The sequence below is a fragment of the Exophiala bonariae genome (genome assembly GCF_035927105.1).
Source record: "Exophiala bonariae strain CCFEE 5792 chromosome Unknown scaffold_7, whole genome shotgun sequence".
Lineage (NCBI taxonomy): Eukaryota > Fungi > Ascomycota > Eurotiomycetes > Chaetothyriales > Herpotrichiellaceae > Exophiala > Exophiala bonariae.
Genome location: NW_027042482.1, coordinates 611,971 through 627,393, shown reverse-complemented (window position 1 = coordinate 627,393; position 15,423 = coordinate 611,971). Strand labels below are relative to the sequence as shown.

Genomic DNA, 15,423 nt, shown 5'->3' with positions numbered 1-15,423 from the left:
TCAAGTAGATTGTCCAAAGTCTAGACATAATTAGGACCAATCAAGCCACTCAAGAAGCACCTCTTACCTATAGAACATGTAGGCAAAATCGTGGTCACCATCTGCTTCGTCTTGGTTTCGATAGGTGTGTGGTTCTCCATACGCCGAGGACACGTATGTTCGGCTGAATTTGAGGCCTTGAGGCCATTCTGGAATAGGACTCGGAGGATCAACCATGTCCAGGCGCGTTGCAGCAAAATTTGGACCTAGTGCTTTCAGAATGGTCTCCCATGTACCACCAGATGAGATTGCATCAAAAGCATGCAAGAGACGTCGACCATTCAAGATGTCCTTGACCCTTATTGCCACGTCCTCACTGCGGTAATCGATGATATGGCTTGTTACATTCAAAGAACGGACGAATTCAATCCCATTGCCAGCCACCGTGATAATAGGATCGAGCCCACTGAGTCGAGCGAATTGCAAAGCAAAAGCACCTACTGCAGACGCTCCTCCATAGATCAGAATCGGGTGTGGCTCAGATGTTCGGGCCCAAGGAGCAGTGATCTCTAGATTTTGATAAAGTGCAAGTCCAGCTGTCATGGCCGAGAGGGGTAGAGTCGCCGCTTCTTCAAAAGATATATTGCGAGGGATGTGGAACGTTGTGCGAGAGGGAGCAATGGCATATTCTGCGTAGGAGCCTCCCGGCTTCAGCATTCTGTGAAATGCCGCAACTCGATCTCCTGGCTTAAACTCCAAGACATTCTGACCAACAGAAGAGACAATCCCAGCAATGTCATCACCCTGATTCATCGGAGGAGGAACGCTTGACATGACAGGGGACCCCATCGCCGCCTGGTTTCAGGTTAGCGTTTGTTACATCAAAGCGTGCTTCTTCACCTTCCAATCCTTTGGATTCGAATCAGTCGCGACTACTTTGATCAAAACTTCATCGTCGCTGGGTTGTCTGGACCACCCATTTAGTTTGGTATTTATTTTCAGACTTCTAGTGTGAGGAAAACTTACGGAATTGGGACATTGCGGAATTCTGCTTTGATTCCGTCCGAGCCATGGATCACAACTTCTAACATTATCACGGAGCTAGGTGTTCTCGTGGATAGACTTTGCTGACAAAGGATGTGCTTCTCGTAGAAAGTTCCAACAGTAGCAGTGGTTGATCGATGTGCTTTGAGTGCAGGTTCACGCGACATATATATACCTATCTATGTTAAAAGAAGGTTAGCCTACATCAACTCCTAGATTTTTGTTTTTGTTCAGTTACGTCCGAAGTCCCAGTGCCAAAGTACCCACATATCGTATACGCTTTGCTAAGTCCGCTGACTTATACAAATTGAGGTATCATCTTTTCAATAAGACCATTTATGATCATCTACATGCAAACTTCTTGTGACTCTCAACATTATTAACGCACCTGCATTGCATAAGTTCTTTCAAATTGGTCTAACAGCCTGCGTACTAGTGGATCTCAAGTACTCTCACCAGTCAATGTCATTGACTTAGACCCCATAAGAGATATTAGTTGCATATGATTATATAACTACCAAGCTCTTAAGCATTATCCGATTTAGGTATCGCCCACACCGTCGCCCCAATGAGTAATATATGATTTGCTCGGCTGTGCTTTCCACTCCTCTCGGGCTAAAATTTATGGAAGCATCAGATACTATTGTTCAAGCTCCAGGCTGGGAGCCTTTTCAGCGACCTAATTCGGGCCAAGAATCAAATCTGGCTTCAGCGGTTGACCAGAGACGAGTCCTCACTCTGAGTGCACCTACTGGGATTGGATCCACTCTCAGTAGATACTCGTAAGGAGGCTAAGCACCAGCTGAAATCTCTCAGTGGGTCCTAACCCTACTAAGACTTATAACACTAAGCCTAATACGGTTAATACTGTAGCTTATCCAACGTGAAAGTCCTCGCTTATCAACCCGTGGTTCCAGTAAGTTAGCCTCCACTATATAACGTCTTGGAGTGTTGATGGGATTGGGGGTGATGAGTGGTTCCTTACTCTCGACTCAAGGAGTGAGCATATGGACCCATGGGACCCGTCTCTCGTTAACCACTGTCTGGCTTTGAAACTTGGCGATGACCAATCTAGGATATTGACAGCTGAGGTTCATCTCACCACTGGGAACGAACTAACTTTCAACATGCAGCAATTACTTTGAGTTCGAAGTTAGCACTATAGGACGGAGACAAAGGAGTGAGATTACAGCGGTAGATGGTGCTGAGTGTTGCCGTGGCACGTTACTAGTAAGTTCGGATTTTATGAATGAAGAATTTAACATTGTCATCAGCCTATATCGCATCCAAAGCAGCTTGGTAGCCGTAGGGTGGAAGATTTGATATAGGCGACATGAATATCTGCATTTTCCTTAAGTTTTATGGTGTTTTGTTGTTCACTGCGGAGGGGCTTTTCTTAACTCGAAAATTCTGAGAATTTTGAGTGTAGATGATGGCAAGTCATACACTTGCAGCCTCTGATATAGGAATCAAAGTTTTGCTAGTCACGGGAGGAAAGCTCTTGTTATGGTTGTTGACACTTTCCCAGCTATCTTTCCATGTCCGCTCTCGTTCTTCACAGTAAAAAAACCTTCTCAAGATGACCTCCACATTTACCCATTGTTTCAATAAAGGCCTGGCTCGTAAAATCCGCTCATAAAGCAGCAGACGAGCCTTGAAGGGGGCAAGTTCAGGTCTCAAAGGCGTAGTTATGACAGTCGCGAGCCATACAATAGTATCAGCTTGTTCTTGTGAATGCCACAAACTGGCATTGTTAAACAGCGACTCTGCACGCTTCTGAGGTTTCCTGAATATCAATGCGCCATAGTATAGACCCATCGATGTCACATCGTCTGCTAGACAAAGTAGAGCAATGCAGATGTGCTTCTCTATATCATTAAGTCCAGAGGGCACTGTGAACCGCCACGCTCCCCGGTCGGTTCTGTCAGGACTGTTACTCAGATCTTGTAGCCACAGATCAAATGCGATAATTATGCGGATCATCTCTATCGAGATCTGCCCACTCAGGGCGAGGTCCGCAAAACCTGAAGGGAGTCTGGAAATCTCCTCGCATATTGACGGCGAGAATGGTATAGAAGGATAAACGAGGGGGGATTTGGCGTATAATTTCTGCGGTGAAGTGTTGATGCTAAGTTTAGTCGTACTGATGGATACCAATGTTGCAAGTTGTACCCCGATGGCGGGTTCCGAACTGCCAACTAGAGCCAAACCACCGCGACATTCTATCATAGTTTCGATTCCAGCTAGATGTGCCTGTGAAAATTCTGTGTAACCGAGATGATCATCGACCGGAATCAGGAGTGTCACAGCCTGGATCAGAACATCATCGATTTTCCTCTGAGAGAGCTGCTCATTGATTTTGTTGAGAAGGCGTTGGCGATGATGTAGAAGTCTTTTTCCAGCCTCGCTAGTACTTTGCTGACTTTCTGGCAGGCAGCATAGTGTCCATGTGACCAAAGCATGAAAGATAAGATCAAAAACACATGCCCACCTCAGAAATGCAGCTATCCTCTCCTGGCCTTGATCTGAAGTCATCCCAAGTGCTACGTTGTCTTGCTGAGACAGTACACTGAAATCTCATGGTTATTAGCCGAAGGGGAATTCAGAATTGCAAAAAATCTGTCTTACAATAATGACAAACTTCCCAGTCCTTTGACAACTTTCCGGTGTTAGATGTGTAAGGATAAATAGGCGAAACACCTAGTGATCTAGGCAATGTTTTGTTTTCTGGGCGTAATATGAAACCTTGTTTCCCGTGAAGCAGGTACAACTGAATAGTTGTGCTGGCGGGAATAGGCGCCTTCAACGAACGCTTTGATTGGTGTCGTGTTTCTCTCGAGATTTTTGAAACATGTTTGTTGATAATTTGTCGAGCTCTAACACGATCGTTTGGTCGCGTGCCGTACGAGACGAATGTTGGGGAAGTAGGGTGGTGCATTGTAGCCTCGGGAGTCCAGTCTAATACTTTTCATCGGGAACATGAAAGATGAGTAGGTCGCCATCTCCCTTGGGCGCAGGGTAATGAGTTAAATTCATGTAGTTTCCCACTCCACTTCGAAGACCAGGAGCGTCGTTATTCGGGTATCAATCGGGGGTCTGGCTAGCGCCCTTGCATTTAGGCAGCGAAGGCGCTTACAAGCCCTGCATGTGGCATTTTCCATCTTAGGATAACTTGAAGTCGGACTCTAAGTTAGCGTTGGATCTACTCTAATTAGTAATTAGCTCTCCTCAGGGGCAAGGCTTGTGCATAGCTGAAAGAAACAACGGAGTCGCAGTCTAATATGGCTCACAGAAATATCTCAGGTGACTTTTGGTCTACCTAGCCGAAATTTTCAACTAGGAAGACACACGGCCTAAGGATAGAAGAATAAATCGGTGCGAGCTCTCTCGAGCTGATGACCACTTTCCAACGGAACGGATATCTTGTCCTTCTAGATTGATACACCTACCTGCTTAGGTAGTAGTATTTATGTATCCTGAAAAAGTGCCATGGTTTGTTCCTCTCACTTTATTCGACTTCCTCGGTCGTATCGATTGACCTGCAGGTGCTAGGTTCTAAGTGGTTTCTTCGTTGTAGGCTGCCATTTTTACTTTTGAACTAGCGACGCTACGCTGCACGCCCAGTGAGCCTGGTTTGGGCGGCCTGATCTTCAAGAATTCTAACATCTCAAGGGCAATTGTTCGATTGGGCCATTTAGACATTTCCCAACTTGAGGATCATAGAAGACCTTTTGAAAACAGAGCCTGGTTGACCGAGTCATGGGCTAGGGCCTTGGATAACACTAGTTGCAGCCATACTTTCCTTGAGGTGTGTTCATTGAATACCGGTTCAATGAGAAATTTGCTGCACGTTTCACTCCTGATACGGTTCTTGTGTGGAATCAGAACGGAATTCTAGCTACGGTATTTACACCAATAATCCATAGACTCTTCGTGTGATGTTTCACCCGCCCATAGCCGTAGAAGGACGGGTCGAGCGCTCGATGGCGGTGGAAAAATGGGAACGGTGACGGAGATAGAAGAGCTGGCGATTGGGAACGACGGTGAAGAAGAGAGAAGTTTACGATTCACATGCTGGGACCCGGGCTGGGCGCCATTTTGAACTCCATCAGAGTCAAACTCAAGGGGGATTTCAAAAGGAGGAAGTGGACTCCCACGGCGGCAGGGAATCGAGGGAAGAATCCCATCAAAGAGGACCAAGAATAGCATACACCCACGGTCGCCAGAATTAGGTCCTAGTTTGAGGGGAGGACGTGCAGACAGAATTTCAGGACGCATGGGAGCGGCACGGCGAGGGTGAGAGAATGGTGAGTTGCAGAGGTGAGTCGAGGTGAGTTGCGAAGAAGTAGTTTGTCAAAAGCGGCACGGTCGTTGTGAGCGCCCACGTGAGCTGCGACTCGCTGTTTTTACATTGCTTGAGCCGCCAAGTCCTGCAACCACTTCACTGTTCGGTCGCACTTGCCTTTTCGGCAATAGGCAAGCACGCGTCCGCGTTGTCTGCAAGGGTTAGACGCGCCCCTCCCACTCTTCAATCCTCGCTATCGTGCTCGAGCCTCGCACGATTTGTTCTATCATCAAATCCGCTTCGATAAAGACCATACTCCATCCCATGTCGACCTCAAAATGGCTAAATCACTCCAACGCACACCTCATCTGAAGCCCGTGACCGTCAACCTCTTCTGTACTCATTGCGACAGCCAGCTTGGTGTTTTCGAGAATGAGTGGACTCGACTAACGTCCTCGTACATGCGACCAGCGCGCGTCGGTCAACATCGTGCCACTGAAATTGGTCAGAAAACTCAAGTGGTTCCAAATGGAGCGGTTCAACAAGCCGCCGAAGGCTGCACAATGGCAGAGGTTTTTTGCAAGAAATGTTCAACCCCAGTAGCACAGTATTGTAAAGCTGCCCCAAAGCCGGAGCAGGCGCAATTGGTGTAAGTTGAGAGCGTCTAGAACCGGGAACTCACACTGACACGCGGAATGCAGCCGTCAATATTTCTACAAGTTATCGAGAACCTACCTCCGAAGAAGCGACAATGACCTGCGGACAGATCCGGTCTTCAGCTCGTTGGGAGAGCCACCGCATGGAAGTGGTAGCTTCAGTGTGCCTCCGCGACCAAAATCGCTTTCCGGTCTCAGATCGTCACAAGCTCCCTTGCGAAATTCATTTACACCGTCGCGCACATTGCTGTCCTCACAGACCCCGCTACGCAGCCGAGAATCCTCGATATTTGCCAATCTGTCTTTCACAGAGCCTGAACAGCCACTTGATATAAAAGTTGCCGCGCTAAGTGAGAGGCTTAGGCATCAGGAGGAAAAGATCGCAGCCAGCGATCAACGCAATAAAACGCGCGATGCTCAGATTCAGGCTCTTGCCGAAGAGCTGGCTAGTTTTCGCGGGGACTTGGACGATCTGCAAATTACAGCTGGTGATTTACAAGCGCAGTTACTGACAAAATTGGCTGAAGGGCCAGATCAAACCAGCTTTGACAGCAATCTGAAGCAGATGTGCACTTTCACAAATAATGTGTTCTCGTTTTCGAGCGAGTTGGAAAACTTAAGGACTGAAAATGCAGCATTAAAAGCGAAGCTTGGTGTCATCAAATCCCCTCCGAGAGCAATAATAGCAGAAACAGAAAGCCTCAACGCCCTCGGCAAAAGGAAACGTAACAATGACTTCGCACGACCTGGCCATTCGCAATCCAATGACATTCACACCAGTCGACCTCCAGCCTGTAACCAAGACCTGGCATCTTCGAGGCCTATATTGACACCACAGTCGAGCATCATTTCGACACATAGCAGCCAAGTATCCGAGCAAGAGTATACTGGCGCTGCGTTGGATGACACAGCCATGGATACAGAATTCAACAACCAGATGACTTACGATGATGACGAGGGCAATATGATTGACTATGAGTCACAAGATATCTCTGACGTCTTGCTCTCAAACCCAAAACCAACAACTCAGGACCCTGGGGAACCTCCATTGCCTGCAGAGGGCAACCCAGCCGCGGAAGATGGGTCGATTATTGGTCAGGGTCTGCAGCGTTCTGAAGGTACAGGACTGTCCCACGCTGGCTACATTGAGTTCAGTGACGACGAATTCGCAGATCCACCATCTGGTGCGCCCGTCACAAGCAGTCGAATTAGTCTAGGTGCCAACGACACGACAGCGGACACTCAACCGCCAGAACCGGCAGGAACAAATGCCAACATGGAGAGTGCTCTTGGGGATGAAGAAGACTCGGCTGCTCTCAACCCAGAGACCGAGAGCGTATTTAAGAGACCTCGAAGGACAATGAGGAGCAACTCGAGGAGATTAACTGACTACGAACTTGAACATAATGTTCGTAGTTTAGCTCCTGAACCTGCCACCCGACGCCGGACTCTTCCACGGAAACTTGACCTTGGCGGCATGGAAAACGTGCGTATCGCTACACCTGTTTCTCTCGCAGACGTGATGAATGGTGTCAAAAAGCCTCGCCCTGACCGGATTATGCAGAGTACGGAGAAAATCTTGAACAACGAACTGATGGAACTTGGACTCGGACATTGGATAGGGCTTAGAGATAAGTCCAGCAATCCTGAATACAAGGCGGCCGTAGACGAAGCCAGAGTCCGGCAAAGGGAGAAAAAAAGACTCGAGATTCTTGCCAGAGTCGGGATAACTCTTGCACCGGACTCTCAGCAGCCACTGCATTCAAGCGTCTTTGTGGATCCCGAACTGACTCAACTACCTAGCCCTTCTCTAGATGCCAAAGACCATTCACAGGCCAGCCCTACCGAGGATAGTATTCTTGGTGAATGGGATCGAAATGACGCTACAGTGTCTGGGGAGACAGTCGCTCAAATACAGCAGGTACCAACTACTGAAGCGACTATACCTCCGGAGACACTTACGACCATACAGACCCCTCCTGTTGCGAGGACCTCGAGGGCAAGGAAAAGTGACACAATTGAAACGCCTGCTGAAGATGATGATATGGGTATGAAGACACGGAGAAAGCAACGTAGACAAGAAGAGATCCGAAGAAGAGATCAACTGGCCCAAGAAGCGTTAGCCATGGATTGAGAACCTGGATTTGTGTACTCGTAGAATGGAAGTGTTGATGCTGTGGAGGCATTGTGTGTTAATCCCGTGGTCCCCATGACATTGATCTAGACTATGTTCTTGAAACTATGAAGTTTGATCAGCTGAGAGACTCCTTTTACTACCGAGTACGGAGTGCATTGGATAATGATGCCTAGACATGAAAAGGAATCCAAAGATTCGGCCTGGACAATACTCCCTCCCTTGTTGTACAGCCGAACAGCAAGCTAGCTCTCTTAACAATTGGACGAGATCAACGGCGCCCAGAAACACACTACGTTAGCCAGGAACGGGGAGGCGGAAGCCGTGCTCTAGGCATGGGCACGGCACGCCCGAGAAGCAGCCCACGCCACGCTTATATCCATCACGCTTGCACAGCCTAAGAATTGTTTGACGCCACCCACGCGCGTGCCTGCCGCGTGCGAGGACGCCTGATTTTTATTATTCTTTTGGGGCCGCCAGGGCGCCTTCCTTTCGGATGCAGGGGTCTCAGCAATCGGATCGGTTGGTGGGGAAATTCTCTCTAGCGACTGCAGGTTAATCTTGACCTCATCATCTGCGCTCTGCACTTCCACACTGTCACTTGTACGTACATTCCGCCTTTTTCTTTTGAGCCTCCATTTCTCGTTCACTTTGCAAGCGATACTGGGTTGTTTCTCTGGCTGTTGCTGTTGTCAAGGACAGTTCCTTGAGGGTTTTCCATCTAGCACACTCGCTTCTTTTGCTGGGAGGAACGCATTTGTCAGGACTGCTGTGGCTCAGGTCTTGAGTGAAGAAAGGTACGTCGATCCCCCTGCACAGTGTTGAGTGGCTGCTGATGGTTTATTGGTAGTTCAGGTGTCGACGATCAAAAATATCTTCGAGGTACGCTCTTCCATTCCATCCCTTGGGCAAAGGCAGATCGTCGTGCAAAGAAAGATGTCGAGTCCTGGGAGATCTTCAAAGGGTTGGTGGCTCGAAAACAAGGCTGGAAACAAGGAAGACTATCTCGTATGAGAATGCTCCATTGTCCAAGACGTATAGTCTGGTCTGGCTGGGTCCTTTGTTCTGCAGCAGATGCTCGTTGTCGTTGCTGCTCGGCCAACGTCGTCGAGACATAGGAGTCAACAGGAGTGCGGACCGTCTCCAGGCTTCTTCGGCGTTGGCCAAACTTGCACGACCTACATCTTGCATATTGAAAGGAGAGATCTCGTTTTCGGAAGGGCAAACTGCAGTTCGTTATGAGGATATGCTAACTGGGCTGTTGTTGTGTTGTAGTAAAAGTCTTGAACCATCATTCGAAGTAGGGTGGTGGAAATATCCAAGGTAAGGTTATCTCAGCGCACCGTTGACGCAGCCTTGTGACTATTTCATGACATCGTTGCCTGAGCGCGGCCTAGTTTACTGCGAGTGACTGTCCACCTTGTTCTTGTCTTCTAACACGCCCTTTCTCTTCTATCACTCTTTTTCCTCGTCCCTTTCTTCCAGGGCGACCATCCTTGTCCTTCAAACCATGATACCAAGTACTGACAAAATGGCAGCAAATCATCTCGTTGAGGGATATGGGTATCGCCGACTCAATCTTTCTCAGGAGACAATCATAGTCCCTGAAGAGTATTACGAAAACCGAATTGGTGATCTTGCAGCGTTCGTTCCGGTGAGTAATCAGGCCTGTCTCTTCAGTAATGAGCATTCCTGACGTTGTCAAAAAGAGAGGTTCTCGAAGAAGACGCATTGCAAAACTAAAGCATTCAACCCTTTCAGAGGTTCGGTATCCTCCTGATTGGACTGGTTCAGTCTCAACCTTCATGATGGGTTCATCCCAGCCTACTCAGCAAGCTACACAACAAGTTGAAGATCCGCGGAGACTCGGCAGGAACTTATCCAACGTTTCCGAGGAGGATGCCACAGATGTGATATGTCTCCTCCATCCCAACTCAAAAGCAGCAATCGAAGCTGTCAAGGCAAACCTCATTCTCTCTCCTCAACACATTTTGCAGAATGCAGACTTGCAAGACGTTGACGAACAAGAACTCTTGTTTGATGAAGAATTATGGGGAGCCAGTAGAGACATTGCGCTCCGAATGTCATCGAAAGTCAAAACCATCAAGGATGGTTTTCGTTTCGGCCGGAATGGGTCAATGTGTGATGTTCTCCTCACTCCCGCTCTGGACGACAACTTGATTAGCAAGATTCACTTCAAGATTTTTGTCAACAGTCAGGGCAGTCTTATGATTCAAGACTTGTCCACAAACGGAACAATTGTCGATGATGTTCACCTCACAACACGTGGCAGAGGCGGTCGACCACTCGTGAAGCCTGCAACAACCGTTCTCAAGAACGGTTCAATCATTTGTGTGCTTGCCGGAACAACAAAAGAAGAAGTCAAATTTATGGTTCGAATTCCCAATCGTGGGGATGGAGAAGATCTCTACGAAGAAAAGCTGAGAAAATATCTGTCCGACCGAGGAGCAGTGGCCAACTTTGCTTCAATGCGTGAAAATTCATATGGTAACCATTGGAACGGTGGGACCAAATACAATTTTACTGGCTGTCTGGGCAAGGGTGCATTTGCAACTGTCTACAGAATCCAGACCAAGAAAGAAGGAGATGTCTACGCCGCCAAAGAGTTGGACAAACGCCGCTTCCTCAAGAATGGAGTGTTGGACACCAAATTCGACAGTGAGTTGCAAATCATGAAATCTCTGTCGCATCCGAACATCGTAAATTACGTCGATTCTTACAACGTCCAACACTATATTTACATTCTGATGGAGTTTGTCCCACATGGTGAGTTGTCTCAGGAATTGAGACGCCAAGGAGGCAAACTTGCAGAGCCTGATGCCCAACAAATCACACGCCAGATGATGCACGCGCTTGGTTATCTTCATCGGAGAAACATCACGCACCGTGATATCAAGCCAGACAACATCTTAATTGCCTCTCGAGACCCTATGATTGTTAAACTGTCGGACTTTGGTTTGTCGAAATGTGTCACAGATCAGGAGACTTTTCTCAAGACATTCTGTGGCACACTCCTGTATTGTGCACCCGAAGTGTACCCAGATTATCAGAACTATACTCAAGGCTCATCCACCAAGAGACGTCGACTTGGTGAGCCATCGTACAAACCGCCTCCGTCTCCTTACGACCAATCGGTTGACATGTGGTCCTTTGGGGCTGTCATTTTCCATATGCTTTGTGGCAAACCTCCCATTACAGGCAGAGGCGATGACAGAGGTGCACAAATGCTCAGCAATATCATGACAAAGGATGTCGATTTTGAACCACTCAGAGATGCTGGCACTTCAGAATACGGCATTGATTTCATCACGAGACTTCTCAATAGAAACCCAAGATATCGACCAAACGAATCTGAATGTCTCAGACACCCTTGGCTACGCCATGTGAAAGATCATTTCGATTATGAAGATACAGAATCAGTCCTCTCACGCAACGAACGAGAGTTGGGCATTCTGGATGAAGCCGAGGAAGATCTGCTTGACGACGATCTTATTGACAATCTTCAACAACTGACTCAATTACCCTCATCAGTGCCAACCCCAAATCGACCAGCCAAGCGACTGAGAGCCAACTCGCAAAATGACGAAGTCACATATCCTGCTTTACCTAATCTTGGTGCCACGTTTGCGCCACTGCCTTCATCGGTAGCACCAACAGCTCCGGCAGAGCGACTCTTCGGAGAAGTCACTCCATCCGTACTACGTAGTTCGGGGATTTTCGGCGGTGCCCTTCGTCCACAGGTGCAGGCCGATGTTCCAGAAATCCGCAACCGTGTTGAGCAGATTAGCGTGAATGATTTTGTCACTCGTGGTGGTGAAGTGGATGACACAAAAAGCGCAGACAACTTTGGCCAACCATTGCAATATCCTCAGACCCTTGGCATTCCGCACACTTTTGCTGGATCAGCTTTGAGCCTTATGGGGGCAGAGCAACAGATCGGTCAACTTAATATGGCCTCCCCAGACGCGGAAGCTTCTGATGCTGCAACTTCGGAGTCACCAAACCCTGTCACACCCCAAACTCGGGAACTTTCTCCGTGGACCGGTTCCAGTCATGCAGCGGATACAAAAGTTGCAGACACTACTCGTCACTTCGAAGAACGAGTTTCTACCCGGGAACCCCTTTTTACCCGTCAGTTTGACCTTGATCTCGTAAACGACCCAGAAAACTTCGATGCTGAGATTGAAGCCCGCAAGGCCTCGAGAGCTACAAAAATCGGCACGAAGGCAGAAACATTCAGTGGGAACGCCAATAGTCGGGTGCGTCTTCCGTCTGTTGAGCTGGCAATCACTATCGACGCGAAGACTGGAAAAGCGATCCAGAGTCACGACAATGTTGACCGACTGATCCATGATCCACTCACCAATTCAAGTCTGCAATTCATCAAGCCTCCGAAGCGATTTGGTAAATTAACCACAATCCCTGGCTCTTCAGCCAATCTAACAATCAACCTGGAAGATCGTCTCACCTCTTGGGGTCGAGGAATTGACTGCACTGTCCCTTATCCTGATCGAAAAGACACCCGCATTCCAAAATATGCAATGAAGATCACATTTTGGGCTCCAGGTATTGAGAAATTTATCCTGGACGGGGGGGACTGGACTCAATCGCCGGGCGTGCGAACTTTGATTTCTACCTCAGCCAGTAAATCCATCCTGGTCAATGGTGTTCAACTCCAGAAGGAGACTATAAACGGTGAAGCCGCTTTATTCGGCCAACTGTATACCGACGATATCATCACAATCTTCGATTTTAATGATGGCTTTCTAAAATTTAAGGTCGAAATCACCTTCGGTGACAGTGCTCGACCCCGCCCAGAGAGTGAACGTGGCTTTCTGATTCAGCAGGAACGACAATATCATCAACGTGCCATGAAGGAACGTGAAAGTATGAGAGCCAGCAGGGCTGGAAGTGAGATTGGTAATGGAGTCAGCTTGCCATTGTTGTGAATGGGGAATGGTCACAATCGTGACGCTTGAATTATATTGGATTGTTCACCGAATGGTGAGTGCTTGGTACGACACATAAGGTGTGATGCGTCAAATTGACGGGGCTTGTACAGTAGCTAAAATATACAGCAATGAATTCAATGTGTTCAAAATGCATCGGTGTCATATTTGACGTTTGCGCCCTGTAACAGGGCAACGCTTGTCAAGGTCAACGTTTCTGCAGATGCTAGGTCTTCTTCTGAATATGCAAATGGTTCCCCGTCCGTCAAAACTCCTCCTTCGGCCACATCACAGAGGAATAATGCGGAGGAGCCTCGACCATGGTTTATACTGTGATCTCTTGAGGGCGTCACTGTGAAGAAAACACCGATTTGTCCCAGCATGCATCAAAGTGAGATGGCACAAGCATCGCTTCACGACCCAGATATCTCACAGTCCCGCTAACCAGCAGCGCCTGATGTTCACGGCAAGGCTGATGCCTGAGAGCGTTTGGACCTGGGGATCAGTGAGTATAAATCTGTCATCATCTACTATCAATTTGAACCTTTTCCTCCCCATGGCAATTCTCTCCTGAAGAAAAGAAACCCACATTGTTATCCCACAATTTTCATCCCCTGACATCGAGGACCCTGAAGTCAAGAAAGCACAACTCAACCTATCTGAGGGGTTCATTCATTACCTGAACACTGGAACTCTAGGCCTTGGAGACTCTGTCCCTGTTGACTAAGTCTTTGAGATTCCCTAAACGCAATCTAAAATTCGCCCAAGGATGCCATGCAACAGAATCCGCCTTCCACCCGGTGTGCGGGCGGTCGACGACGTGGATGAAATGCTTCTGGAAGCCGGCATCATCCCGACATCGATGAGGGGCATCCTCACGGATGACAATGGAGACTTTCGCGAAGAATTCCACTGTGATGGATGCAGTGACAGTGGTCATTCCGACAATGAGAGAGCTCCGGCCGGGAGGGCTCCCATTGGGAGAGCACTCGGTGGTCGCAGGGGCAGGGATAGGGTTGGAGACAATTATGGTTTGTGGGATATGGATTTCGATCCGCATCCGCGTCGGCGTCGGTTCGGGGCTTATGATGACTTGAGTGATGATGATAGGGATGACTTGGGAGGTGCAAGGGGGTTTGAAGATCTTGGTCCCCTGGACAGTGATGAGGATTTGGGAGGTTTGGGTGGGCTGGGTGCTCTGGGGGAGAGGGAAGGCAGGATTAATGGCCTGCGCGGAAATCTGCGTAATTGGGCTCGGGGAGAGTATGGCAGAGGTGGAGCTGCGTTGGATGCTGACCCTGTCGGCGGAGGTCCTGGAGCCATGGGAGACCTAGGAGATATTGGTGGTGGTGCTGGCGGTGCTGCTGCTGCTGGCACCGGTGATGTTGGCCACAGAGGTCGCCGTGGAAGACGCAATAGACCACGCACAGGAGGAGGCCGAAGAGGCCGTCGCCACCGCAGCCCGGCCGACAGCTCCGATTCTGGCTCTATCAGAGAGCGGGCGGCCAGAGGGCTCGAAGGAGCTATACGCCAAAACGATCGCAACAGAAATGCTCGAGGAGCTGGTCGCACGCGACGTCGACGTCGACACGGTGGTTATGATAGTGATTCTGATGACTCCTCTGACTGGAGTGATTATTACACTAACATTAGCATTTAGTGGTAGCCATTTTGAGGGACTCAGGGCGGAACGGAACGTCTTTGACCTGATATTGGGCCATTTCTGGGGCTATGATGCGCTAGATGCACACAGCATGTTGGTCTGGCTTGTCAAGGCCATCTCTTGTGAGATGTTGGTATTAATCGGCATTGGTGATCTGCTTTATGGGATTTATCTTGTGCATAAGTGTTCTGGACTTGTTGATATTGGGAAGGGAACATGATGTTTACATAGACAGCACATCTCAAAGCTACAGCTTTTGCAAGACCAAAATCTCGATGAGACAGCGATCTGGCGCTAGAGTAAGGGATCACTACAAAGAACAATGGATAACAAAGCATGGAATTGGATAATCAAGATCATTGTTCCGTGAAAAGCTCGACCTGTATTTCTCGCTTCATCCGTCAGAGACCCCAAGATTATTGCACAGACATTGCAACGGCGCTCATTTGAGTAAGAACTCTGCTGCAAGACCTAGCCTGCGCTGTCGCTATTGCCATATGCATTCAAAACATTCAATCTGGAGCCTGTCACTCTCTCATTCCTCCAAACAATGCTCTATCTACCCCATGATGGCGAGATTAAACTGACATTTCCTTTTCGATGATTCCCGCGATGGCAAAGGATGCCTTCTGCGTATACGATGCGCCTGTTGTAAGGCTGACAACTTTTGATCTCCTGATGATTTCCGCGAT

General features: G+C 48.4%; 5 protein-coding genes across 5 annotated transcripts; 3 read left to right on the top strand and 2 right to left on the bottom strand.

Annotated features, from left to right (window-relative positions):
* Window positions 1–63: 63 nt before the first annotated feature.
* On the bottom strand, window positions 64–1,070 carry LTR84_012234 (uncharacterized protein; the record flags this gene model as incomplete). The annotated part of the gene is made up of 3 exons (XM_064855758.1): window positions 64–834; window positions 880–946; window positions 1,006–1,070. The coding sequence occupies 3 exons, from the start codon at window positions 1,068–1,070 to the stop codon at window positions 64–66; spliced, it is 903 nt and encodes a 300-aa protein (XP_064708418.1).
* Window positions 1,071–2,463: 1,393 nt separating this feature from the next.
* Window positions 2,464–3,558, bottom strand: LTR84_012233 (uncharacterized protein; the record flags this gene model as incomplete). The annotated part of the gene is made up of 1 exon (XM_064855757.1): window positions 2,464–3,558. One exon carries the CDS (start codon window positions 3,556–3,558, stop codon window positions 2,464–2,466), a length of 1,095 nt encoding a protein of 364 aa, XP_064708417.1.
* Window positions 3,559–5,646: 2,088 nt separating this feature from the next.
* On the top strand, window positions 5,647–8,098 carry LTR84_012232 (uncharacterized protein; the record flags this gene model as incomplete). The annotated part of the gene is made up of 2 exons (XM_064855756.1): window positions 5,647–5,957; window positions 6,010–8,098. 2 exons carry the CDS (start codon window positions 5,647–5,649, stop codon window positions 8,096–8,098), a joined length of 2,400 nt encoding a protein of 799 aa, XP_064708416.1.
* Window positions 8,099–9,629: 1,531 nt separating this feature from the next.
* LTR84_012231 (uncharacterized protein) lies at window positions 9,630–13,068 on the top strand (the record flags this gene model as incomplete). The annotated part of the gene is made up of 2 exons (XM_064855755.1): window positions 9,630–9,752; window positions 9,808–13,068. 2 exons carry the CDS (start codon window positions 9,630–9,632, stop codon window positions 13,066–13,068), a joined length of 3,384 nt encoding a protein of 1,127 aa, XP_064708415.1.
* Window positions 13,069–13,837: 769 nt separating this feature from the next.
* Window positions 13,838–14,728, top strand: LTR84_012230 (uncharacterized protein; the record flags this gene model as incomplete). Its single annotated transcript, XM_064855754.1, has 1 exon — window positions 13,838–14,728. The coding sequence occupies one exon, from the start codon at window positions 13,838–13,840 to the stop codon at window positions 14,726–14,728; it is 891 nt and encodes a 296-aa protein (XP_064708414.1).
* Between the last annotated feature and the right edge of the window lie 695 nt (window positions 14,729–15,423).